This window comes from Colletotrichum fructicola (assembly GCF_000319635.2).
Source record: "Colletotrichum fructicola Nara gc5 chromosome Unknown KSG_Nara_v1_contig09, whole genome shotgun sequence".
Classification (NCBI taxonomy): domain Eukaryota; kingdom Fungi; phylum Ascomycota; class Sordariomycetes; order Glomerellales; family Glomerellaceae; genus Colletotrichum; species Colletotrichum fructicola.
The window spans coordinates 1,526,180-1,551,787 of NW_027094059.1; the positions used below are offsets into that span (position 1 = coordinate 1,526,180).

Below are 25,608 nucleotides of genomic sequence, written 5' to 3' on the forward strand. Positions count from 1 at the left end.
TTACTGGTAGCTCTTCTCGAGCAGGTGGGGTTTCCTCTCCCGCAGGTCCAGAATCATCTGTCCAAAGAGACCGTTTGCCCACGCGAACCTACAGCACCAACGGTTAGCATTCTCCTCGTCACTAGCATAAACACCGCGCAGGCGAATTCTTACCATGACCGAGACCACTGCGACGCATCGTGGCTGTTGACGGACTCGTGAATCAAGCCCAGCTGGTTCGTCGAGCTGACCAGCTGCTTCAACCCGTTGGAGATCTCGTCGTCGTCGTCGGACGTCAGGAGCTGGGCGATCAGCGCCATGGGCCAGGCCATACCGGGCCCGAGGTGCGGGCCGCCCGTGGCGTTGAGCACCGGCCCGCGCATCTGGTACGGGTTCGACTGGGAGAGGATGAACTTGCGCGTGTTCTGGTAGACCTGGTCTTTGGAGGAGAGGTACCCGTAGTGCGGCGCGGAGAGGAGGGAGGGGATGTTGGCGTCGTCCATGAGGTTGTGGCTGCCGAAGCCGTCGATCTCGTACGAGTAGATCTCGCCGAAGGTGGGGTGCGTCGTCTTTGCGTGGGCCTCGATGCCCTCCTTGACGCGGGCGGAGGCGTCGCGCATGCGCTCGGCCATGCCCTTGTCGATGCCGTCCATGATCTCGGCGCAGGAGTTGAGGTAGCGCGAGAACATCATGTTGGCGGGCACGAAGAGCTGGTAGATGCAGCTGTCGTCGCTGGGGCGGAAGAAGCTGCGGACGAGGCCGGTGCCGCCGTTCGTGGGCGCGCCGTTGCCCTTGTTCGAGAGTGTCTCCGAGGCGGAGGTCGTGCGGCGTTCGAAGATGGCCGGGGAGGGGTTCAGGGTCCCGTCCGCGGCGTAGGTTCCCGTCAGCAGGGCGTCGGTGGTGTTGAGGAGCACGGCCATGGCTTTGGGCCATTGAAACTTTGCAAAGAAGTCCTTGTCTGCCGTGGCGGTGTGGTAGTCGTGCGAGATCTGGAGGAAGGCGGCCAGGCTGTCGAGTTCGTATTTACACTCAAAGTACGAGTAGGCAGGGTACGTGGGGACGACATGGTCTGACCCGCCGGCTTCGTTCGTCGTTGGGGCGATTTGGGACTCTTCTGGAGGTTGGAAGGCGTTGCAGTGAGGTGCGTTGAAGACGTAACGAGCTTGGAGGTTGATGAGGCCGCGGTAGAGAGACGCCAGAGAGTTTGAGGACGAGTTGCGGGTTAAGAGGGAGCGATAGCTTTGGAGCTGGTTGGCGGAATCGCGAAGCCACATGGCATTGATATCGCCGGTGATGACAAACGACAATTCCTCGTTCGCGTCGCCAGCGGCCGTCCCTTGCCAGGCGACTGTTGTATCGAGGGTGTTCGGGAACGTATTCTCGAAGAGACGGTACAGATCCGGATCCTTGATGAGAGACTTCATCTCGGTGATGGTCTTTTCAACCTCTGGGAAGCTTGACGTGCGACATTCTGGAGGAGGGCGCTGATAGGCGAGCTTGTGAACGCCATCTGAGAAGGGCTCATGGGGGGTTGCGGCATAGTCGGTGTAGTGTGGACAGTCTTGCCTAAGACCTGCTGATGCCAGGCCGGCTAGGAAGACGAGTCTGGAGAAGGGAGCCATGGCGATGGTTGGCCGTGGAGAGACTCCGGCAAATTTGGACGAGTATTCGAACAAGGTGCGGTCACGGTCACGGCCGCCAAACGTCGCGATGCCTGGCCGTCGGCGGGCAGGGCATATTTATGAAGGCCGGAGGGACGGTAGTCAGACTAGCTACCGGTCATGCTTGTCCTGGTCGAGATGAACCGGTTCGCGTGACCTTGGAATGGTGTTGGGCGGGGACGATCAGTGTGCGGGGGAAGGAAACGTTGTATGGTATGTCGTCGTATTGCAGCGGATTATGATGTCGCTCTGCGTGTTAGTGTCCACCAAACTGTAAGCACCAAAGTGGGGGATGAGGAGGCGATGAGGAGACAACACGATCAGGCGGGAGAACCAACAACCGCAGGTCACTGAGAGAAGAAGTCGTGGGCTTCCGCGACGTTTTAGTAGCATGGAGAAGAGCTTATGCGGCAGGCATAAGGTCCAAAGCTCAGGCCAGTCGATTTGTTTTGGATGTTTCCTGCGGGCTTCATCGCCTAGAGTAGAGACAGACTGCGTTCTCAGACGGGATGGGACACTGAGCCGCTTGACAGGTGTCTCCTCCGGACCAGGCACATTCCCACCAGAGTTGCCGGCGGGAGGGCAGAAGTTGGTTTGGCTTGAGTAATGAAAGTGGGATTCGCTGGAGGGGATTTGAGCAGGGTTCTCCGCCGTCATGCAGTTGGATCTCCCCATGCTAAGAGACGGACAACGGCAGCCACTCGGCTTGGCGCATTGGATTGGTGGTTCTCCCGATGAGGCATGCTGTCGTTGGGATGGATGAGTGGAGGTGTTCCACTGCCGGGTTGAACATTTGGTATGATGGGAGTCTGTTGGAACCTTCAAAGGATTGTTCCAGAAGCTAAGCTGTCTTCCGGGGTTTGACGCGGCAGTCTCCGGAAGGAACGCTGTGCATGAGTTGGTGCGTTCGCAGATGCTTTTCGTGTGTTCAATTCATGTTTATGAAGGTGGTCCGCTTGGACGTGTTGCTGGAAGACTACCCAAAGTCGGGACGAGCTCTGCCAGAGCATGGAGAGTCGAACCTACGAGTACGATTAGAAAAAGAGACTTTGCCTATCATTCGACGTTGCCGTTACAGAGTCTCGGACCGTGCTCGATGGTAAGGATGTGTGTGTGGGAAAATAAGGCGTTGTCGTCGCAGTATCAACCTCTGAGGGGAGAGCTAGAGTGGGGTTGAGAAGAGAACACTGTGAAGGATTACGAGGGGGAGCAAATTGGAGAAGATGCAGGACCTGCCTGCCCTGGGTAGTGCTGCCTCGGGTAATTTACCGGAGGCATTCCATGTTAGGAACGATGGGCAAAACGGGACAAGTTGCACTAACATTTAACCTTAATTGTGGTCCCGCTGCTCCTAGGCGATGTCGGGTGCCCTGCGGCCTGCCATCGCCCAGCCCTGAGAGTGTGCTTCAGGTGGCTGTCAGACCTTCTGCAGCGAGAGTGTCTGGCGTTGCTTTTCAGCTTTCTTCGTACACCAAAGATGGACAAGCCCGCGTCCTCCGCATCCCCAATCTGAATCAGCGCGTCTGGCGTGCATGCCCAGCTGACGGGATGGTTGCAGCAGCCAGATTTCTCCGTCATCCAGATGAAGCTAACTAACCACTTAGCAACATGTTCTTACTGCTTTCCAATAATGAAGTGACCCAAAAATGGTGCGTGGCTCCATCGACGAGACGCGAGACAAGACCACCCCTTGCTACAGCTGCCCTTGCTCTCCCCCCCTCCCCTTCTCCTTCCTATCCCATCGTGCTGGAAACTCGGGCGTCCTTCGTTTCTGGACAGGGTCTGCCTGTCTTCAAATAGCAGCACATGTGTCCAGTTGCCCCCCGAATCATAGCTTTATCGATGTCTTGACTCTGGATGCTCGAACCTTACCGGCCGCAAAACATACCTGTTCATTCGTGCCGGAGCCAAGACTGGCGGACGCCGTCCACTACGAGACGCGAGACCTACCTAACCTTCGGCTGAAGTTGATCATTCCACGGCGATCGCCCGCCTCCTGGCCAAGAAAACACTCCATGATCCTAACCTTACTAAGTCAACGTCAAGACTAAGAAAAAACAAAACCGTCTTTTAGCCAGCAAAACTTCCCTGGTCATTTGCGTTCTCTTTCTATCCGCAGAGGACAACTCTTTCGCTGATCCGGCTTCTGCGCAATTCGCTGACCAGTTTCTGTTCTCTTGGCGAGACCTCGTGGTCTTGCTCTGACACCTGCAGGGGCCAGCATCTGGATGAGGCAACAGTAAGCAGCTTACGCCAATCAAGGGAAGTGGCAGAAGTTCTTCCAACCGCATGGCGTCTTGACGGGCAGCATCTTCTACCGAACCCTCCGTGTCTCAATCTCGGCGACTCTTGCCGCTGTCGCTGAGACCCACCACTCAACATGGCTGTCCTCGTCCCTGCCATCGGTCTTTCGAGGCCTGTCCGTTTGCTGGTGTTCGCCTTCGTCGTCGTCTGCCTCGTGTTTTGGTGGCCTATCTCGGGCGCTGGCGGACTGGCTGGACTTATCTTTTCCAAGTCAAATCTGCATACTCAACATCCCGTTTTGAGATACATAGATCCCTTGATCGGGACTGTGAACGGCGGTCATGTGTTTCCCGGCGCGACACTCCCGTATGGTTGGTGATATTGTAATCGATACATAAAGCTCACGGTTACTGAGAGGAAATACAGGCATGGCCAAAGCCGGCGCGGACACCGACTCTCGTGCTGAAAACGCCGCGGGTTGGGTTTCCGATAATTCGAAGATCACGGGTTTCTCCCACCTACATGATTCGGGTGAGTAGGCTTGTTGTGGCCGTCACGACTGTCAGCTAATTCTCTGAGCAGGAACTGGAGGCGTAAGACACCAAACCATGAATATCTCACCCAAGACAGCCAGGCTGACACCATCCGTAGTCTCCGTCTCTCGGAAACTTTCCATTATTCGTACATCCCGGGTGTCCAAACGACAACTACACGATGTGCAAGTTCACCACTGAGCAAAGAAGTCTCTACCGTGTCAACGACTCTGTCCGAGCCAGCCCCGGCTACTTTTCCGTCGACCTCTCCAATAGTGTCCGGGCCGAGATGACGGCCAGCGAGCACACGACCCTATTCCGGTTCTCCTTCTCACCAAATGAGACTGTAACGTATGAGGATGTGGCCAACAAGGACACCATCACCGCCGTGAGCAATCCGCTGATTATGATTGATCTCACCGACATCGCCCAAAGCAGGTCCAGTGGCGGCATTCAAGTCTATGAAGACGGCCGCATCATAGGAGACGGCACGTTCAGGCCTTCGTTTGGGCAAGGCACATACTCGGCATTCTTCTGTGCCGATTTCCGAGGTGCCACCATACGAAAGTCGGGTGTTTTTGAAGGCGAGAACGCCCACGAGGACCAGAAGCACCTCTCGGAGTTCACCAGGGGCTTTTACAACCCGACGGGTGCCGCCGGCGCGTGGCTACATTTTGAGCGTCCCAAGAAGAGGCAAATCCTCGCCCGCGTCGGCCTGTCCTTCATCTCCGTGGAGAAGGCCTGCAAGAACGCGGATGCTGAGATTCCAAAGTTCGACTTTGACGGAACCGTGAAGGCCGCCAGATCCATCTGGGCAGAGAAGCTCTCCGCCGTCGAGGTCGATCCCACAGGCGTCAGTAAAGACATGCAGATCACGTTCTGGTCTGGACTCTACAGAAGCATGCTCTCTCCTCAGAACTACACTGGCGAGAACCCGCTCTGGGAGTCGAAGGAACCTTACTTTGACTCCTTCTACTGCATATGGGACTCATTTCGTGCCCAGCATCCCCTGCTCACAATTATCGACCCGGTCGCGCAAACTGAGATGGTCAGAGCATTAGTTGATATTTACAGATTTGTTGGGAAGCTGCCCGACTGTAGAATGTCATTCTGCAAAGGATACAGTCAGGGCGGCTCCAACGCCGACATCGTCATTGCTGACGCCTATCTGAAGAATATCAGTGACGGTGTGGACTGGAAGACGGCGTACGAGGCAGTGGTCTCCGATGCTGAGAGTAAGTAACCTGAAAGATGCCGAAATGGGCTCCTCTGATGCATTCATATAGTTGCACCGCAAAACTTTGGCGTTGAGGGCCGCGGAAACCTCGAGAGTTGGTTTGGGTTAGGGTACATCGCCAAGGATCATATGGACAAGATCTCCAGCGGACCAAACAGCCGCTCGATATCGCGAACTGTTGAATACGCGTATGACGACTTTTGCATAGCAGAGATGGCAAAGGGGCTCGGCTTCGACGACGATTATGAGAAGTACATGCAACGCAGCGCCAACTGGCAGAACCTATGGAATCCCGATCAGGTGGACCTTATCCAGAACAAGGACGGCAAGGCAATCGACCGGACAAAATACAAGGGATTCCTGATGCCACGACTGATTAACGGCTCGTTTGAATACCAAAACACCCGCATCTGCTCACCAAACACTGAGCAGCACCTTTGCTACTTTGACACCTGGCAGTCAACGTACGAGGGTTCGCCATGGTTGTATTCGTTCTTCGCGCCGCAGGACCACGACACGCTGATGGAGCTCATGGGCGGTCGGGGCGCGTTCGTCGACCGGCTGGAGTACTACCACGGCGGTAACATCGTCTACATGGGAAACGAACAGGGCTTCCTGACCGTTTTCCAGTTCCACTACGCCGGCCGGCCCGGGCTTAGCTCCCGCACCGCCCGGAGCTACATCCCGTCCCAGTTCAACGCCAGCATCAACGGAATCCCCGGCAACGACGACTGCGCCATGGGTGCCTTCAGCGGTCTAGCCATGATGGGATTCTTCCCTGTCGCGGGGCAGGACGTGTATCTGCTCATCCCGCCCTTCTTCCCCGAGGTCCGGATCAAATCGCGGGGTGCCAAGCCCGCCGTTATCCGAAAGGTGGCCGCGAGCGCCAAAGAGCTGGCCGAGGGCATATACATCCAGAGTGCGACGCTGGACGGGGAGCCGTACACGAAGAACTGGATCACTCACGACTTCTTCTACCACGGCGGGGTCCTGGAGTTCACGGTGGGTTCGACAGAAAGCAACTGGGGCACCAAGCAGTCAGACGAGCCACCGAGCTACCCATCATCGCCAGAAAAGGTCGCTCCGACGCGCACTCAGAGCAAGAAAACGGGGGACAAGTAAACGTAGTAGTATTGCACGCTCAAAGCAGAGCAAAGCCCTACAGCAATAGAAACAGCTCATTCGTAGTAATAGAAATCGGCCAAAAAAATCATGATGCCGAACCCAGGTCTCCATCTGCAAACGTCAATCTCGGCAAAAACGAGCGTTGCGCCGACGGCGTCTTTGTCCCTGTGACCGAGACGACATCGGAGGAACCCACTCTGGAATTTGAAATTTGAGCTCCCTGATTGGACGTTGGCGGCCCGGGACCCCAGAAAGCTAAAGACCTTAGCCCTCCAAGCCCTTTCTATGCGCTGCGCTGCAGACGGTTAATACTCCAAGTAACTCGGCTTCTCCCGGTCCACGGTTCGTTGCTCTTGGTACGGAGGTACCTTTCAGCTGCCAAACGAGCTTGCAGGATTTACTCGCCGTCTACCTGTTCTTTGGCCCTCGCCTGGCTGCATCGCGGAAGTATCGTCCGAGTCGAGAATCCCCAGGACCGGTTTCTCTCGGCTATCACCAGCAACCGGAAACCAGGGCCCGAGCTTGGTTTTGGCCCTTGGAGGGTGGGTGGGATCGCAGTCGCAGTGTCATTCAATCTTGGTCCCCTCCCCCATTTACGCCTCTGCCCCAATTACGTATTAGAGGAACGTGAGAAGCTCTCTCCTCCTGCAGGGCCCCGGTCGAGTCCGTTTTTTAAGTGTCCCGCCGCGCTGCCCTCGACGAGCAAAACTGCAGGTCCCGCCGCTTTTCAGTGTTCACAACTGCCTCTCAATTGACTAATTAGTGCCCTCATTCTGCCGAGGTACAGCTGCCTTTCGTAGTCCAGCGAGAAACTCAATTGCGTCGACGGCTTGTAAAGCCAGCTCGACCAACCCCAAGACGGTCTAACGACGAATCCGGCCTTGGAGACGACGACCCACGACGACAGCGACGACGAGGCCTTCGGAGCTGCTGCTCGTGACTCTTCGCCTCCCGCCTCTGAGAGCTGCCCCTCCCTTCCACTTGGGCAAATCTACCACTTCATCACTACCCCTCCATTCGGAGCTCGACAAACCGCACAATAGTCAAGATGAGCAGCGCCTCGCCCCTCGCGAGGAGCCTGCAGCGCAGCACCCGCAATCTCTCGAGATGCCGCTACCGCCCTACACACCCCGCACAAGCGCAAGCAGCATACCTCTCTAGCACAACCTCCAGGAGGACGCCGACCAGCAGGTTACCCTCAACACGGGCTGCTTCTCCCTCCGTCACCGTCTTCCGCCCCCTGGGCGCCCGCACATTCACGACAAGCAGACCACGACGCAGCGATGAGGAGGAGGACTTCGACCCCGCGTCCATTGAGCGCGAATCAGACCAGGTCGACGTCTGCATCGTGGGCGGCGGTAATGCTTCACCCCGTACATCTACGAACTAACAAGGGCAACATGGCTGACGAAAAGCAACATCACAGGCCCCGCCGGACTCAGCGCCGCGATCCGCCTGAAGCAGCTCGCCAACGAGGCCGGCAACGAAGACTTCCGCGTCCTCCTGCTCGAAAAGGCCGGCGAGATGGGCGCTCACATCCTCTCGGGCGCCGTCATCCAGCCCACCGCCATCAACGAGCTCATACCCGACTGGCTCGCCGAAGACAACCCCGACCGCTTCGAGTACGCCACCCCGGCCGGCGGCGACCGCATGCGCTTCCTCACAAAGACCGCCTCCATCCCCCTCCCCACCCCGCCTCAGATGCATAACGACGGCAACTACATCGTCTCCCTCAACCAGTTCACAAAGTGGCTCGGCGACCGCGCAGAGGAGCTCGGCGTCGAGGTCTACCCGGGCTTCGCTGCCTCCGAGGTCCTCTACAACGAAGTCGACGGCAGTGTCAAGGGCGTCGCCACAAACGACCTCGGCATGGGCCGCGACGGCAAGCCCAAGGAGGCCTTCGAGCGCGGCATGGAGTTCCACGCGCGCTGCACCCTCTTCGCCGAGGGCTGTCACGGCAGCCTGAGCAAGCAGGTCATCAACAAGTTCGACCTACGCCGCGACAGCCAGCACCAGACGTACGCCCTGGGCGTCAAGGAGGTCTGGGAGGTGCAGCCGGAGAAGTTCAACAAGGGCAGCATCACGCACTCCATGGGGTACCCGCTGTCCAAGGACCTCTACGGCGGCGGCTGGATGTACCACTTTGGCGACAACCTCGTCTCCATCGGACTGGTTGTCGCGCTCGACTACGAGAACCCCTGGGTCTCCCCGTACCAGGAGTTCCAGAAGATGAAGCACCACCCAATGTACAAGGAGGTCCTCGAGGGCGGCAAGTGCCTGACGTACGGCGCGCGCGCCCTGATCGAGGGCGGGTTCCAGAGCATACCAAAGTGCGCCTTCCCAGGTGGCGCGCTGATTGGCGACTCGGCCGGCTTCGTCAACCTGCCCAAGATCAAGGGTACGCACAACGCGATGAAGTCGGGCATGTTGGCCGCCGAGGCGGCCTTTGACGCCCTCTCCAGCAGCGAGGCTGGGGAGGAGGAAGGCACCGTCTTTCTTTACGACTACGAGGACAAGTTGCGCAACTCGTCCATCTGGAAGGAGCTCAAGGAGGTGCGCAACTTCCGCCCCTCGTTCCACACGCCGCTAGGCCTCTACGGCGGCATCATGTACTCGGGGCTCGAGGCGTACGTGCTCAAGGGACGGGTGCCCTGGACGTTGAAGCACAAGACGCCGGACCACGCGGCGACGAAGCCTGCGGACCGGTTCCAGAAGATCGAGTACGAGAAGCCCGACGGCAAGATCAGCTTCGATATCCTCACCAGCGTTAGCCGCACCGGCACCAACCACGAGGAGGACCAGCCCGTGCACCTGCAGGTCAAGGACTGGGAGAAGCATACGCGGGAGACGTGGCCCCAGTTCAAGGGCGTCGAGAACCGCTTCTGCCCGGCGGGTGTGTACGAGTATGTCGAGGACGATACCAAGGAGCTTGGAGTGCGATTCCAGATCAACGCGCAAAAGTGAGTTTTTTCCTTCCCCTCCCCAGCTGTCGCGATAGGTCCCTGTCCGCCTGAAGAATGATTCAGGGAGCCTCTGATGGATGGTTGACTGACTCTGTCTCGATTCGTAGCTGCATCCACTGCAAGACGTGCGACATCAAGGCGCCCAACCAGGACATCAACTGGCAGGTTCCCCAGGGAGGAGAGGGTCCCAAGTACTACATGTCATAGAAAGAGGAGGAATTAGAGACGACGACGAGGCGGAGAAAATAGAAACCTACGACTGGCATCTCTTCTTGTGTTGCCTAAATGGGGTGAGTGGCTGTACTTGTTCAGACAAAGTAGAGAAGACAAGAAGAAACGGAAGGGAAAATGCTTCGAACATTCGGAAGCCCGATGACCATATCCATGTACTTCGGAGTAGAGCACGTGTTGGGAAGGCGGCGCGGAAAGCAAAAAATAGCTTTTTTTCTCTCTCTTTCATTGGGCGCTCATATGTTGGCTTGCTGTTTGCTTTGGTCTACCTTTGTAATTGGATTGTGTACGGATAATGTAGCGGTACCCTTACATCGAACGGTGGTTAATGACACCAAGGTTTTTTTCTTCGGTTCTTTCTTCGAGTCGGGCATATCAGACGAGGAACTTTGCCGGTGCATGACGAAGGCTTCTGGAAGAGCGCGAAAGTCAAGGGAGACCCGACCAAGAAATGGCACCACACGACGTCGTCCGGCTTGTGATGATGGACATGCTGTGAATCCAAGCGAGTAAGAAGGTCCCCTTGTCGGCTTATGGCTTGAACGGCCCCCGATCGGAGAAGACCCCGGCTTGGGGGAATGGGGACGAAATCGGAGACATGAGGGGTGGTTTGCGAGACGCAAGTAGTTTTTGGACTTCATGCGGTGGGCAAGGCTGGAATGGACAGATGGCTAGATTTGCGGGTTGTGGGAGAGTCAGAGTAGCTGACACGGAATGACGCGCTCGCGATAAGCCTCATTGCGTGCCAGCGTGTGGACACATTACCAGCTAACGGTGGGAATAGAGAGCGACTCGTGAGACGTCGTTGGGCACGTCGGTTCTCCATCAACCGCTGCCCAAAGCCCAAGGACAGCGGCAGTCAAAGTTCGACAATTTAAACAGTCGTTTTGATGCGACACTGGAGGCAATGTCGTGAGAGTTGTTCAACGAGGCTGTCGAATGGTGGTGTTTGAAGTTGCATGAGTCGTAGTAGTGCAGATGGAGCTTCGCCAGGCCCCGCGAGGCCGAGATGCTCCAGATGCTGGAACTCTCGTTGCGCGGCGCGTCCCAGAGGTGAAAAAACTTATGGCTTGGCCTTGCCTTGCTGCTGTGTCTCTAGGAGAAGCTCGCACATGCATGAGTCGCGCAGGGCGAAGCCGACGACCTGGAAATGTACCTCGACTTTGGAGCGGATCCAGAGGTACTTTGGACGCACAGACCAGAGGCCCCCAGTCTCCGTCAAGCCCTGGTACACGATACCTGGCAGTAAGATTACGGTGAAATTTGCATCTGCAAGACTGCTGCAAGTGCCCATCTCTGCCACGACGATGAAGCAGCGCCAGAGCGTCACGAAATTGGAAGCGGTTGTGCAAAAGAAACAGACGTCGATACGATGTCGACAAGTGCCCAAGGCCTCTTCGTCCACATCGGACTTACCGCGCATTTAGGGAAGTCTGAGTGTTGATGGGTGTCGACAGAGTTTTCTCGGGCGAAAGTTCGGGTTCCAGAAATGGGCCGTGATGGGCCGCGGCGTGGCGAGGCTCGCGTACACAGTACGGGGCAGTCTTACGACGGGGGGATGGAGCCCTTGGTTGGCACTGCTATGAGTGGGAGGCGGGCGACAAAAACGCCCAACCCAGCCTTTGCAATGCTTTTTTCACATACCCCTGCCATGGCTGGTGGTGGCCGATTGGAGCCGGTCTGGAGTCAATGACTCACACGTCGGAAGCCGTCTGTTTGCTGCCGTGGCCCATAGAATTCCTAGCAGAGGGACCGCGGGTGGCCGAAAGCAGCGCAAGCGCCAAAGTGCCGTTTTCGCGCATTCCTGACCGCGCTTCGCTTCAATGTTCGTTTGTCATCGTGGCCGTGGTCTATGACTGTTTGCTGTTTCGCGTCGTCGTGTTGTCGCGTCCGGGCTTGGTCTGGTGACTGTCTCTTCTGACAGGTTTGACGGCGAGGCCGTTCGCCAGAGGATGGGTGATGGCGATGCTGCTGCTTTCTCGTGTGCTGCCGCTGCTCAGCACTGACGGAACATGTCGGTGCTGATCGTCAGTGAGGCATCAAAGTAGGGGGCAGGCTCAGCGTTTCAGAGCGCTAGCGTGTGGTTGGAGAGTGAAGGAGGAGGGTTGAAAAAGGGAAAAAGCTCCTTTGGTTGGTGGGAGGATGCAAAAATCATAAAAAAGGGGGGATGGGGGGGAGAGAGGGATGGTGAAGGGGGGGGGGGCCCAGTCAATGACAGTCCAGACCTGCGACCGAGTGGTTGGAGTGGTGGGTGTGGTGCAGCTGCCAAAGGGGACTGACTGACGCGGACAGTGGGATTTGGCCGTGGGAGCGCTCCAGCTGGAGCTGTTGGAGCAGTACGCAGGAAGCAATTTGGCAGTGGGTGGCAGGCATCGCGGTAGGCCGCAGAAGGAAGAAGAACCGAGCGGAATGGGGTCGGCAGGTCGTGGGTAGGTAGCGTTAGCGGTAAGGTAGCGGCATCCAGTCGGATAGCGTGGTAGGTAGCGCTGCTGTGGGATTTGCATTTGGCTGGTGTCCATCCAGGCAGTAGTGGCCCACGGGCTGTCGTCGGCTGCATTGGCAAGCCAGGAAGAGGGCGTCTGGTTGGTTTGGGTTGGGCTGAGAGCTGTCGCGGTGCGGGTGCGGGTGGGTGCGAGCGAGTGAGCGAGAGCATTCGTACTTGGTGCGCGGGCGCTATTGCCATGCCGTCTGGTTTTGATTTGTTTGTTGCCTCTGGGCTATGCCAGGCCGTCGTCATTCTCGGGCGGTTTGCGTTGGTGTCGCGACGGTGTCGGAAATGATGCTGACCAGACGCGTCGTTTCGTTTGCTGGGCCATTGTCGTGGCGAGCGAGTGTCGGTAGTGATTGTGATACGACATGTTGCATGGTCGCTGGCTGGAAAAAGAGGCAAAGCTTCCGTCAAGATCCAGTCGGTCTGGTCCGGAGTGTAGGCGAGGAAGAAAAAAAGCGTGTTGCCATTTTTTCTCAGCGGGAATCAAGGAGTGTGTGTGGACGGCCAACCCTGGCGAAATGGCGAGCGAGAGGGATGACCGATGGGCCTCCCAGGGATGGGCCAGTCAAACCGATCCGAGTTGAGTCGCGAAAAAAGTGGAAGAAAAAAAATAGAGAAGAAGCAAGAAAATGCTGCGAGCGCAAAGCAGGCTCCAGGGCAGAAAAAAGGCTAGGTCTGGGACTGGACAGCGACTGTGGATGATGACATGGCCCCATATCAGGGAGGGCCTCTCACTGGAACACGACACCGTGGCTCTGAGCTGGCTGGGCTGGCAGGCCTGGCAGAGGGCAGAGGGCGGCGAGCAGCACCCGACAGCGGCATCACAATTAGGGCAGAGCATCGTCACCACCTCGCCAGCCAGCCGTCAGAGGTAAGCACTGGCCAGAATGCATTGTCGCAAAAAGAAAGAAAAGACCTGTGAAAGTACTGCGACCTTGGACGCGGTGCCGCGGTACTTCAGGGGCTGGGTGGTCACAACAGGGGGGACATGGGGGTGGGAAAGAGATAAAATGTGAGGAATCCGCGGTTTTGATTGGGTGCATCGCCTTAGCGCGGCCGCTTAGCACAGGCAATGTCAAGCAGGACCAACCGCCACGGCGCACTGGCTGCCTGGGGCCCCTTGGCTGTGTGGCAGGGGGGTGTCGTTGGGGCGACTGCTCAGGCGGGCGATGGCCAAAATTATAAAGAGGCAGGCCTCCCTCCAACCCGCTTGTTTCGAAGTTCTTGCGCGGAAGCTCCGACCAACGGCCTTACGTAGTCACACCCACTCACGTTCGGCCTTTCTAATTTTCCTTCTCCACCCCCACTCAAACCACCCCCAAACTCAAAATCCAACCAACAGACACCGCACACGATCCTGCATCGTCGTCATCGTCATCACAGCCTCATCGCACGTTCACCACCGTCATCACCGACGACGACGTCGATCGACACAGACACACAGACATCACCACCTCGACCCCCAACGAGGCTGATCTCTACACTCTCTCTACCTCACTACCAAACACTCCAAGACTAACGACGGAGCTGTCAACGTCAGCCAGGGCCCAGGTGGTATCGCTCTCTTAGCTGAAAGTGTACCCGCATATCCTACCCTGCACGAAAGAAAGAAAAGATCTGGAATACGTTCTTTTCGAGGCATCCCTTCGTTACGTTACTCGCGCGATCCCTTCCGACGACAGCCAGGTCGAGAACGAGTCGCTGCGCCCTGTAGACACAATCCGTGCGCATCGCATCGTCGACGAATAGAGACACAAGTGCTTTGAACCGTGACGAGGTATCCCGAGACGTCGAGTTGATTGGTGGTATCTGGGTCTTTCGCGACAAATCCAAAGCGACGCCTACGAAACCAACGACCTTCTCGTCGACCTACCTCAACCTTGAGATCCCATATCGCGCCATTTGCCTGACCGCCAAGTCGTCGAGACAAGCGCTACCTACCTACCTATCTATCTGTCTTGAGCAGTCGCTGTAGGGGAGACATTCACTTGTTTTTCTCCCACTTCTGGTATGGTGTTCCATCTCTTTCAGTCGTCGTTTTCCCCATCGCACCTGCCTGCACGACTGCCTTCCTCTATTTGGCTCGCACCTTCCCGACTCTGGAGGTCATCAAGGTGCAGAAGTCTCGCGCACAGACCATCTTCCATACACCTATAAAAATTACAGCCACCTACGCGATCTACCCAAAACATCACCATTCATATCGCTGTCGCATTTCATTCTCCATTGTTACTTTTCTTGGCCGCGGCAAATAATTACAGCATCCAACTGTAATGGCGCGTGCTTGCTACAATGGTTAGATCAACGTACTGACTTTCGCAGATCTGCTCTTTGCCCCATCTTCGGCCTATCCCTCAAGCAACCGCAATCATGGAGGCGATTCAAACCCATCCCACGAGTGCTGCGCAAGCCAAGGCGTTTACTGCGCCTGGCTCGCTGTCCTTCCCCGGCGGCGCTCACGAGCTTCCTCCCCCGGCGAACGGCGCTCAGGCTCCCGTCAACGGTCAGGTCCCCGCCGTCAACGGTCAACAAGGCGCAAACGGTACCGGGGTGACTCCCGCGACCCCCGCTGCGACTCCTGCTGCCACCCAGGGTGGAAGTGGTTTGACTCCCACGCTGCAGTATGTATATCATGAGTGATTTTTTTCTGCTCCATGACGCTTATGTCGCTGCTTAAAGGAACATCGTTGCCACGGTCAACCTCGATTGCCGCTTGGACCTGAAGACGATTGCCCTGCACGCGAGAAACGCCGAGTACAACCCCAAGGTACGTTGCGCCTGACTACCAGTTGTTTCCCGATGCTGACTTCCGACATAGCGTTTCGCCGCCGTCATCATGCGTATCCGCGAGCCGAAGACCACAGCCCTCATCTTCGCCTCTGGTAAGATGGTTGTAACTGGTGCCAAGTCTGAGGACGACTCGAAGCTTGCCTCCCGCAAGTACGCTCGTATCATCCAGAAGCTTGGCTTCAACGCCAAGTTCACCGACTTCAAGATCCAGAATATTGTTGGATCTTGCGACATCAAGTTCCCCATCCGTCTCGAAGGTCTTGCCTCCCGCCATCACAACTTCAGTTCTTACGAACCCGAGTTGTTCCCTGGTCTCATCTACCGCATGATTAAGCCGAAGATTGTGCTCCTCATCTTCGTCTCTGGCAAGATCGTCCTCACTGGTGCCAAGGTCCGTGAGGAGATCTACCAGGCGTTCGAAATGATTTATCCTGTGCTTCAGGGTCAGTATTCCTGCTTCCCTCGTCTCTTACAATCGCTAACTCGTCCCAGATTTCCGCAAAGTCTAGAAACCGAAGCAAAGGATGAACCGTCAACGCTGTTGATGTATTATCGCCCAAAAATATTGCCGACTTGTACGATTAGACACCACCCTTTCTTCACGATACCACGACTGCTTTTTCACGCACACCATAAAAAAAGCGAGCGTCCGTCAGCTGGCATCTTGGCCATGCCCAAGACGCCTCGATGCTCGTTTGTGTTATCCCTTGATTTTCCGCTGCATTGCATTGGCGTTGGCACAGGAGGGATCCTGGACTGGAGGCATTCAGTCTGGGTGGTTTGATTCAGACGAAAAAAATAAGATTTTTCTCATCCCGCGACACTACATAGATTGCTCGTGGCATGGTCGACGGCAACGCGCAGGTCGACTTCGCCGTTCTTTAATGGAAGCAACTTAGATGCATGAGGGACCGAGACGGTGGGAACGGGGAAGGATGCGTTCGTCGCCTCTTGGACAGTTGGTCTGGAGGGGCTTTGGCGAGTGATGATCTGCGAAAACAGGTTTGCGACATCACCTGGTCAGGGTGGCCAGGTTGATCACTCCATTCTTACTCTGGCTCAAGTTAAGGGTTTGATGCGAGCTTAGCATGCATTAGTAAGAGTGCAATGCCAAACCTGATTTCATGAACACAATCCCGTCGCTGTGATTTGTGAAAATTTTGCCAGCGTGCCTCGGCCCCATATTCGGTCGAAAAACAAGAAACTTTTGTGTATGTACAATACCTGAGTCTACGTGTCTACGGTTCTACGTCGACATTCATTATTACTGATGACCACGGCCATGTGACACAGAATGCTACAGCTTGGGCTGTTCGCCCTTGAGCAAAATGCCAGGCACGCCTCCACGGCTGCCGTCGTCGCATGAAATGTTGTCATACAGACTCGTCACGTCTTCGGGCTTGTTGATCGCCCTCCACTTCCACTTCTCAGTGAACACCTTGTCGCCTCTGCCCTCCAGCACATTCACAATCTCCCTGCCCAACACAGGCAGGAACTTGAACCCGTGACCGCTGCCGCCCGTGGCGACAAATAGGTTCTTCGCCTCGGGATGGTGGCAGATCAAGAAGTCGCCCGTCTGGGTATCGGTGTACCAACACAGCCGCGTCTTCACGAACGGGCGGTCGTGGATCGCGGGGATCGGGACGATGGTGCGGACGGCGGTGCGCAGCGCATCCTCTCCCTCTTTCGGGACCTGGAGGTTGGGGTCGGTGATGTGTGTCGCGGGCAGGGAGACGGTGCTCTTCTTCGCGGATGACGTGGGAGACGGGTGAGGGATCGGTGTCGGGTTGAGGTAGCCGTACGCGTGGCGGGCGACCTTGACCTGCAGTCCTGACGGAGGGATCATGAAGAGTCCTGTGCTGAAGTTGAGAGTCACAGGCATCTTGGAGAGGATCTCGAGCTCGGAGGGGGTGATGTCAATGTATCCGAGCACTTGGCCGGTCGCGATGGCCTGGCCTGAGAGATCGACAAGCTGGCCCGTCCATGCACCGGCGGCGACAATGACGAGGTCGGCGGAAAGGACACGGCCATCGGTAAGCGTTGCGCCGGTGACGGTGGAGGCGGAAGAGTAGTTTAAGCGGGCAGCGGTGCCAGAGACGAAGTTTACGCGGCGAAGGACCTCGACGCGGCGGGCGAGGTACTTCATGGACTCGCCAGCGTCAGCCCAACCAGCCAAAGGGTTGATGTAGCCCCATGTTCCAGGGGCGATCGGGGTGCCAAGATGGTCGCGGATTGCCTCCGGGGTGGGAAGCTCCTTGATGATCTTATCGCCATCGGGCCCTGCGAGGGAGACGACGTTGTTGTAGCTTTCGCGAACGTATTCGAGACTGGTCTTTTTTGGTGGTGATGATGTAGTTGAGGCTGCGGGGGAAGGGGACTTGGGGTCGGCGACGAGACACAAGCCGGATTGCCGATACCGGCCTTCACCTCCAAGGTCTGAAGGGTTTGTGGTCTTGCGCCATTCCGTCTGCGCTTCGGCGGCGAGGCGAGCGTAGGCTGGATCGGCGTAGTCTGAGCGAATGATGCGAGAAGAGTCAACGCTGGCGGCGTCTTCACTTGGACCGGGGACGGGGGAGCGGTCGAGAACGGTGATCTTGGTGGAGGCGTAGCGGGGGCGGAGGGCAAGTTCGTGGGCTGTCGTCAGGCCGAAGACGCCGGAGCCGATGATGAGAATCGAAGAGGGGGGTTCGGCGGGGTCTGCCATTGTCGCGTGTCTGTGTGTTCGTGCGACGCGAGGTACCTCAGTACAGGATGCGATTGTGCGACTCAGGACGGTACCGCAAGGTGGGAGGTAGATCACGGTTCGCGATTGGAAGATTCTGCGAAAATGTCAAACTGGCAACACCAGACGAATTGGAAAAGGGAGAGATTTGCTGCGTAACTTTAAAAGGGCACGGTGGGAGAGGAGGAGAGACGGGGAAAGGGGAGGCGGTGGTTGGGGGAGGAGCACGTTGAAGGGGATCACCCCGGACCGGCGCAATATCGGAGTCGAAATTTGCGGTGTCGTGGTTTATCGGCTTGCCTTACTCGTTATCGCGGGGAACACCGTTCTTCTATCGTAAGTTTTTGCAGCACGACTGCGGGCGGGCCGGGTTGGAACTTGGCGTCCCCTGGCTTTCGGGCGTGGGGCCGGGACTGAACTTTTTGGAGATCCCAATGCCGGTAGTGGGGGCCGTAGAATGTGTTGGCTTTCCATTTGGTTCAGGGCCCGGCCGCTTGGCCTATTCGCACTTGGAGGTTGTACGGATGTAGGGTTCCATGTGCAGGACGGGGCGGTGGGTAAGGTGTATCGTGTCGCTCTGTGGTAAACTGTGCGCGTGGGATTCCGCGCCTTTGAAGCTTGGCAGCAGCATCTTGGTGTCGGGTGCTGGTCGATGTGAATGTTCGGAATCGGAAGCTGGATCCGGCGGTGCTCGGCTCGGGTTACTCAAATCCAACGGCATGGTGTTCTTGTTGGTTCCTCAAATCCCACCCCTGCGGTGTCCATGTGCAAGGTGTTTGCGGTGAGGAGGCATTGAATGCTAAATGGCCAATTGATACTTATTATTCTCCTTCTAACACCGCGTGCCTTCCTTCCCTTTGCGTCGCAACTTCCTCACCTCGCGCCTGCCTGGAGCCAAACCGACCCTACAACAGGCACTTGTGCTTCACTTCAACTCAACAAGGCCCAATGGTCTAGTGGTAGGATTCGCCCTTCGGGTAGTAATATTCTCAAGCATAGCTTGATTGGGCGAGGTCCCGGGTTCAAACCCCGGTTGGGCCCCTTTTTGCACATCTGGTGGTGATTCCTGGTGTTTTTGATACTGGCCGAAAGACTCATTCTAACGCTTCGGCGATAACTGCCCACGTCACGTCGCGTTCTTTTGAGTGAGGTCTAGGCCTGGATTATGTCAGCTGCGCCGGCAGTTGGAGTGTGCCTCGCTGCCTTTGCGAACAACGGCCATTCGTCAGTCACCCCCGGTGCCCGCGGGAATTGTGATGAGGCTGACTTGATCACCGCCGGCCGTTGGGCCGTCTAAACAAGGAAACGCTGATGCAACCTGGGACAAATTAAAACGCAGCCCTCCGTCCAAATGCCTTCCCCCCAGCCGTACGAATTGATGAAGCTGTTCGCACTAAGCACCGTGCGGGGTCATCGTCACATCCCCGCTTTCAGCTGTCGGTGCCCACGCCCACGCCGTCTTCCCTGTCTCAAACCACCGACGCTCACTCACCAAAACTTCCTTCACAAACAACTCGTCACCACCACATATCCAACATAAAAAAATGGTGAGAAACTTATGCTCCGGCCGCCCGAGACACTCCGATTTATGAAGCTAAGCACGATGTCCAGGCTGCTGCTGGGTTGACTGAAGAGCAAAGGGCGCAATACAAGGAGGTCTTTGACCTGTTTGTGAGTTTCTCCCTCCCGCTTCCCCTTTCCATCAGGCTGGCGCCATGCCGAGCCTGATTTTTTTGGGCTGGCCTACGTCAACCTTCGACAACACCGGAGTTCCTCATTTTTGCTAACTCGACCACAGGACAAGGATGGGACCGGTCAGTAACAACACCCTTTTTCGAGCCGCGAACTTGCTGCGCCCCCTTTTTCTGGACGACAGTCGGGAATTATTTTTTAAACTCGATCGAACCCCTTTTTTTTTTCTTAAATCCGCTCGGGAACGGCGTGGCTTAGACCGTTCCATCTCATCTCGGATTTGCTGCAGTTCCCTTTTTGCTTTCTCATCCCAACCCCAAACTGACATTGTTTTTGCAGGTGACATCACCGCCCAGGAGTTGGGAGAGGTCATGAGGTCCCTGGGTCTGAACCCCAGCGACACGGAGTTGACGGACATGGTGAACGAGGTCGACGCAGACAACAACGGCACGATTGACTTCAATGGTACGTCGTTGCGGTTGCATGGATATGAAGCATCTCGAAACGGGTAGCTAACTCGACTCACTAGAATTCCTCAACTTGATGGCGGTAAAGGTGCAGGTCGGCGACGCTGAGGAGGAGCTCAAGAACGCGTTCAAGGTGTTCGACCGCGACGGCAGCGGCACCATCTCGGCCGAGGAGCTGCGACATGTCTTGAAATCGCTGGGCGAGAACATGACCAACGCCGAGATTGACGAGATGATCCAGATGGCCGACAAGAACGGCGATGGAACGATTGACTGTAAGGAGCACCCACCGCATCGACATTGCCTGCCCCCTTTGTTGTATTTGGGCCTTTTGGCACGCACGATACCTCGTTATTTGGCAAGCAAGCTGACCTTCAAGCAACAGATGATGAGTTTGCGTCTATTATGATGAAGGACTAAAAACGAAAAGAACGGGAAAGAGTCCTAGGCGGACCAGCTCTTGTTGATGATATCTTGAGTTTCATTTCCTTGATGAAGGGTGTCTTTTACAGGTCACCTCATACGGTATACAGGCAGGTAGAATGAATCTGCTTCACGTTGGACCCTCAGATGGTCTATCTCTAAGCGATGGTTTCCTGGCGTTTCCAGCCCCCGGTTTCTTTGCCTCAGTGTGAAAGTCGAAGGCTCCTGCTGCATCGTGTTGAAGCCCGGCTCTGCGCTTACTCGGACATCGGGGCAGCCGTGTCTGCCTCGCCACGTCCCAAAATCGCTGTTGTTCCAGCGGAATAGGTGGATCAATAGGTCATGTGGCGTATTAATGGGGTTAACGAACACCTGCCAAAGAAACGTCAGTCCCCAGAGGTCTCCCACCGCCCTAGCAACCTCATTCTCCTCGCGCACAAGATACCGGAGCAACAGCACCTCCTGTCACGTTGAATGTCGACGACATGCTCAAGCTAAACAATCCATGCGTAGAGCATTGGTGGCATCCACTCGATTAATCACTGATGACCAGGCCGGGACAAGTTGTCCCGGCAGCTCAGAATATGTTTCGGTAGAGCGGTCAGCGGGATAGATAGCTTTGAACGATTCTCTCTTTCATCAGGATCGCTCAATGTGACTATTCAGCGACCCCAAGGAAAACCACTACAGTCTTACATGACGAAACAACTATGCCATGAGGAGATGTCCCATCATGGAGACGGGTGTAGGTAATGTGGGATTCGGGGGAAGTGAGGTTTTCAGGAGGGAGAGGCGTCTATGGTCTAGCATTTTCTCGTGTCACATGGTTTCGTCTTCTCTTTTCCGGTTGACATTAAATATGGGCTGTGTGGTTGGTTCGCTTGCTTGTCTGACATTCTCGAGCTGAGTTGGGCCGGTCCATCGACAAGCGCGACAAGCGCATCTGTGTGGCGCGGTGCGTAGGGCGTCTTCACTGCATTTTACGCTTACCCGGGGAGGGTGAGCTGACCATCCGTGTTCATTCAGGTTTGGTCGCCTAGAAGGAGATTGCGGTGTGAAAACCGGATTTGATACTCCTGCGATCTACGATCATCGCGGTTCGTTACTCGTCGGAGGGGGCACTACCACTTTACCCTATCGATGGATTTGACAGACAAGGAAAGGGCTTCTTGTGCTCCCGGGACCAGAGGCGCGTAGACTTGCAATGGATCCGTCTCTGGTTTGTGTCCTGCTACATATGAGGTTCGTGAGACGTCTGAAGCAAAGTTATCACTGCTTTGACCAGAAGCCGTGTGAAGATTGATCCTGTTTGACTTCCGTTGGACGACTAGGACACCATCAGCATGATCATGCCATGTGGTCACCGCCACAGGCACGCCGTCACGTTAAGCCCTCACCCCCGTTTCGGTTGAACACCAGAGTTATCGTCAATAGGCAGGAAGACATGTTTACGGGGTGCCATTAGGAGTTGTCTACGGTTTGGTTGCTTAAACTCAGAACGAGCCACGATCCGTCAGACTTCCTTTGATATTGAGATTTCTTCGCGTTCATCATCGGGCTCCACTCACATCTGTTCAGTACAGTAATTGTCCGAGGGGAAATGGACAGGGACAGAGTTGACAGCGAACGAATGGTCGCAACGGAAATCAAGTTTGACCATGAGAACGTAGGCATGTATGTACAAGGCCAGGGTTGAAAGAGCAGGCCCAGATGCTCAGAAGCGAATAAGGGAGGAAGCGATTCTCTGAGCACGAGGAAAACTGCTGTTACTCTTAAGTGGCGTCTCAATCGAATATCAGATACTCAGCACTTGTATATAGCTCTTAGTGATATAGATAGAATAAACTGACGGCAGACCTATTTGAGTAGTTCACTTAGATCAACCACTGAAGTCGAAGAAACAACAGTTCAACAGTAATACTCCATTGCGAAGAGCAGGGGAAAAACAGAGATTGTGGGTAACACATGCAAAAAATCAAAAAATTGATTTCGCCCGGACTTGAACCGGAGACCTTCAGTGTGTTAGACTGACGTGATAACCAACTACACCACGAAACCATTGATTAGTGCTAGCCGCCGTGGTATGCATCAATATGAAGCGTGAGCATTTTGTTGCAATCCGCGCCAGTACATCTCATTCGTCCCTCGAGCTCCTCCAGCACACGAGCAAGCTGCTTGATCAAGAACTTGCCGGCATCAAAGCCCACCGGGCACATGCTTCCCCCCAGCCGGTACAAGCAGCCGTTCCTCCCTCAACGCCTAGCCCCACCCTCGTTCCCGCCCATTGTAAAAAAATCGCAACTGCACTTTCCCATCTGGATTTTTTCTGTCGGGCCCCACCATCGACCTAAGAGCCGCAGCCCCATCAAGCCGGCGCGGGACGTGCTCCCCCTCCAGAACGTCTATAAAATCTCGTCGACCGCGCCGTCCTTTTACCTTTTCTCTTCTTCTTTTCTTCATGTCGACAATACTTCAGTATGTCTCACCCCCTACATTTGCCCTTCCCAGCGCCCATACACGAAAAAAGAAACGGTTTGCTAACCACCGCCCAACAGGAGAATCATTTCTATAGTATTCGACCTATTCTTGGTTCCCTAAAAGAGCCACAGATCCCACCCTGGTTGATGAGTTGTATCCTCGACACCCTAGAGTGAAGAACTCCTGGTTGCTCTCGACCTATCCGAAAGGATGGCGGCCTCGGACTTGTTTCTGGGGCTGTATAGAGAGCGGTGATGATCTCGTCCCTGTCTGCGGTCTTGCCCTTGGGCGCGCGGGCAGGGTGGGTGTTGATGGACGTCTGACAGGCGTGTCTTTTTTTCCTTTTTTTCATTGCGGGCTGGAGCTTTGACTCTGGTCGTGAAGAAGAAACTTTTCTTGTGGCGTTGGGCTTAGAATTTCTGCTGGTCTGGACACCAAGGCCTGGCCCGGGGTTTGGATACCCATCCCAAAGTGAAGACTTTTTATGGATGAAAGTAGTATAGCACAATACTTGTATGAACCGTGCGACGGCACAGCACTATTGTGAAGTCCATCCTTGCATTGGCTTTACCTCACCCATTATCTTTATTGCTTCCAAGTGGGAGCATTCTGAGGCATTGAAACACACGTAGAGCATTAAGGTGAAGGTCATATCCAATCGTATTCATGCGCCTAGTCCCAAGAACCACTCTGTTGATATACAACCAGGCCAAATGCTATAAAATACAAGTTCATCGTGGTGTGCCCATTTACTCGGCAACCCAGACGGCGCTCATGCCCATACCGGTACCGATACACATGGAAGTGTTGCCAATCTTCTTGCCCGTGCGCTTAAGCTCGTACAGTAGGGTGGAGACCTGTCGCGCGCCAGTGCAGCCCAGAGGGTGGCCAAAGGCGATGGCACCGCCCTTGGGGTTGACCTTCTCGAACGGAATGCCGAGCTGCTCGGCACTCCACAGGCACTGGGAGGCAAACGCCTCGTTGATCTCGTAGATATCGACGTCCTCGGTGGCGATGCCAGCGAGGGCGTTGGCCTTGGGGATGGCCTTGGCAGGTCCCTGTCCCATCAACAAGGGCGGCAGACCAACAATGGCAGCCGACACGAACTTGCCGAGGATGGGCTGGCCGAGACGCTCGGCGGTGGAGCGCTTCATGAAGAGAACGGCAGCGGCACCATCGGAAACCTGAGAGGCGTTACCGGCGTGGATGCTGCCGTCCTTGGCGAAGGCAGGCTTAATCTTGCCCAGGGACTCAGCGGTGACGCCAGCGCGAACACCGTCGTCCTTTGCGACGGTGATCTCCTTGGTCTCGCCGGTCTTGGGGTCCTCCCACTTGACGGTAAGAGGGGCAATCTCCTGATCAAAGAGACCCTCCGCCTGGGCCTTTGCGGCCTTGGCGTAGGAGGAGGCGGCGAAGGCATCCTGCTTGGTGCGGGCAATGCCGAGGTCGCGGGCCATGTCCTCGGAGAGAACACCCATGGGAACCTTGCAGTTAGCGGCCTGGGGGGTGTTCTCAAGCTGCTCGGAGAATTCGGAAACGGCGCCAGGGCTGGAGAACTATCAGTTAGCTTCTGGAAATAGTGGTAATCGGGATGTGAACCTACCCGTATTGCGTGGACATGCTCTCAACACCGGCGCCAATGCCGATCTCGATCATGCCGGTCTTGATCTGGTTGATGACGTCGACGCAAGCCTGCAGACCAGAAGAGCACTGGCGGTTGAGGGTGCGGACGGCAGTGGTCTCGGGGAAGCCAGCGACGAGGGCAGCGGCGCGCATCTCGGTAGCACCACCGCCGGGGGCAAGGACAGTGCCGACGGCGATATCCTCGACGAGGGCAGGATCGATCTTGGAGCGCTCAAGGAGAGCCTTGAAGGCGCCGGCGACGAGGTCGGCAGCCTGGGTGTCCTTGAAGCCACCCTTGCCACCCTTTGTGAAGGCCGTTCGGAGGGCTGCGGTAACGACAACCTGGGGAGAGGAGTGTTAGAAAGGGTTATTCTCCGCGTGTGCCGAGGTTTGGAGCTTACATCGTCGGCGTTCTTCTGGAGGAGCTTCTCCTTGTTGCTGCCGCTGGAGAACTGGCCTCCCAGCTGAGTCAATCTCTCGAGAGCTATTCAAACATGACTGTTAGCATCGCAGACAACCATAGGGAAGCCAATGCAAGCTACTCACCACCCATTTTGTGTAGATGTGAAGCTTTAAAGATTGGTGGATATAGTAAACAAAGAGATGCTGGGGATGTGAAGGTATGCAGCGGTAGATGGGAGAGGATAAGTATGTAAAGGATAAGAAAAAGGTCTACGACGGGAACTAGGTATGGATCGGATCTCAGATTGGCAGACGAGCCTCGGATGTTCAGAGCAGGCGTGACAAAGGAGCCGCGACGTGGTGGCAGTTCGAGAAACCAGCGGTGCTGGGGGCCGTGGGCGCTGATGTCAGCTGGGGTATCTGCAATTCCGACCGAGGCATTCCCAAAGGCCACACCGCATTGGTGCGAAACGACCAAGGTTGGGGTGGACCCGCTTAACCCGCACGCGCTAGCACCGACTGCGCTGGAAGCTTTCACATGCCACTT

At 56.0% G+C, this 25,608-nt stretch overlaps 7 protein-coding genes across 7 annotated transcripts; 4 read left to right on the forward strand and 3 right to left on the reverse strand.

Moving 5' to 3' along the window:
* Positions 1-1,601, reverse strand: CGGC5_v014712 (Meiotically up-regulated gene 157 protein; the record flags this gene model as incomplete). Its single annotated transcript, XM_032029594.1, has 2 exons — positions 1-88; positions 154-1,601. 2 exons carry the CDS (start codon positions 1,599-1,601, stop codon positions 1-3), a joined length of 1,536 nt encoding a protein of 511 aa, XP_031890702.1.
* A 2,419-nt stretch (positions 1,602-4,020) lies between these two features.
* On the forward strand, positions 4,021-6,776 carry CGGC5_v014713 (putative secreted glycosidase; the record flags this gene model as incomplete). Its single annotated transcript, XM_032029595.1, has 5 exons — positions 4,021-4,255; positions 4,311-4,415; positions 4,467-4,477; positions 4,536-5,652; positions 5,704-6,776. 5 exons carry the CDS (start codon positions 4,021-4,023, stop codon positions 6,774-6,776), a joined length of 2,541 nt encoding a protein of 846 aa, XP_031890703.1.
* A 1,051-nt stretch (positions 6,777-7,827) lies between these two features.
* Positions 7,828-9,949, forward strand: CGGC5_v014714 (putative electron transfer flavoprotein-ubiquinone oxidoreductase; the record flags this gene model as incomplete). The annotated part of the gene is made up of 3 exons (XM_032029596.1): positions 7,828-8,137; positions 8,206-9,739; positions 9,850-9,949. The coding sequence occupies 3 exons, from the start codon at positions 7,828-7,830 to the stop codon at positions 9,947-9,949; spliced, it is 1,944 nt and encodes a 647-aa protein (XP_031890710.1).
* Positions 9,950-13,170: 3,221 nt separating this feature from the next.
* Positions 13,171-15,763, forward strand: tbpA-0 (TATA-box-binding protein; the record flags this gene model as incomplete). Its single annotated transcript, XM_066153138.1, has 6 exons — positions 13,171-13,335; positions 14,440-14,472; positions 14,787-15,085; positions 15,144-15,231; positions 15,283-15,697; positions 15,747-15,763. The coding sequence occupies 6 exons, from the start codon at positions 13,171-13,173 to the stop codon at positions 15,761-15,763; spliced, it is 1,017 nt and encodes a 338-aa protein (XP_066007442.1).
* Positions 15,764-16,551: 788 nt separating this feature from the next.
* Positions 16,552-17,958, reverse strand: fap1-2 (L-pipecolate oxidase; the record flags this gene model as incomplete). The annotated part of the gene is made up of 1 exon (XM_032029600.1): positions 16,552-17,958. The coding sequence occupies one exon, from the start codon at positions 17,956-17,958 to the stop codon at positions 16,552-16,554; it is 1,407 nt and encodes a 468-aa protein (XP_031891035.1).
* A 1,562-nt stretch (positions 17,959-19,520) lies between these two features.
* On the forward strand, positions 19,521-20,555 carry camA (Calmodulin; the record flags this gene model as incomplete). Its single annotated transcript, XM_032029601.1, has 6 exons — positions 19,521-19,523; positions 19,588-19,647; positions 19,775-19,790; positions 20,008-20,133; positions 20,198-20,410; positions 20,521-20,555. The coding sequence occupies 6 exons, from the start codon at positions 19,521-19,523 to the stop codon at positions 20,553-20,555; spliced, it is 453 nt and encodes a 150-aa protein (XP_031891034.1).
* A 3,230-nt stretch (positions 20,556-23,785) lies between these two features.
* Positions 23,786-25,212, reverse strand: CGGC5_v014718 (3-ketoacyl-CoA thiolase; the record flags this gene model as incomplete). The annotated part of the gene is made up of 4 exons (XM_032029602.1): positions 23,786-24,584; positions 24,640-25,001; positions 25,061-25,143; positions 25,206-25,212. 4 exons carry the CDS (start codon positions 25,210-25,212, stop codon positions 23,786-23,788), a joined length of 1,251 nt encoding a protein of 416 aa, XP_031891033.1.
* Positions 25,213-25,608: the final 396 nt, after the last annotated feature.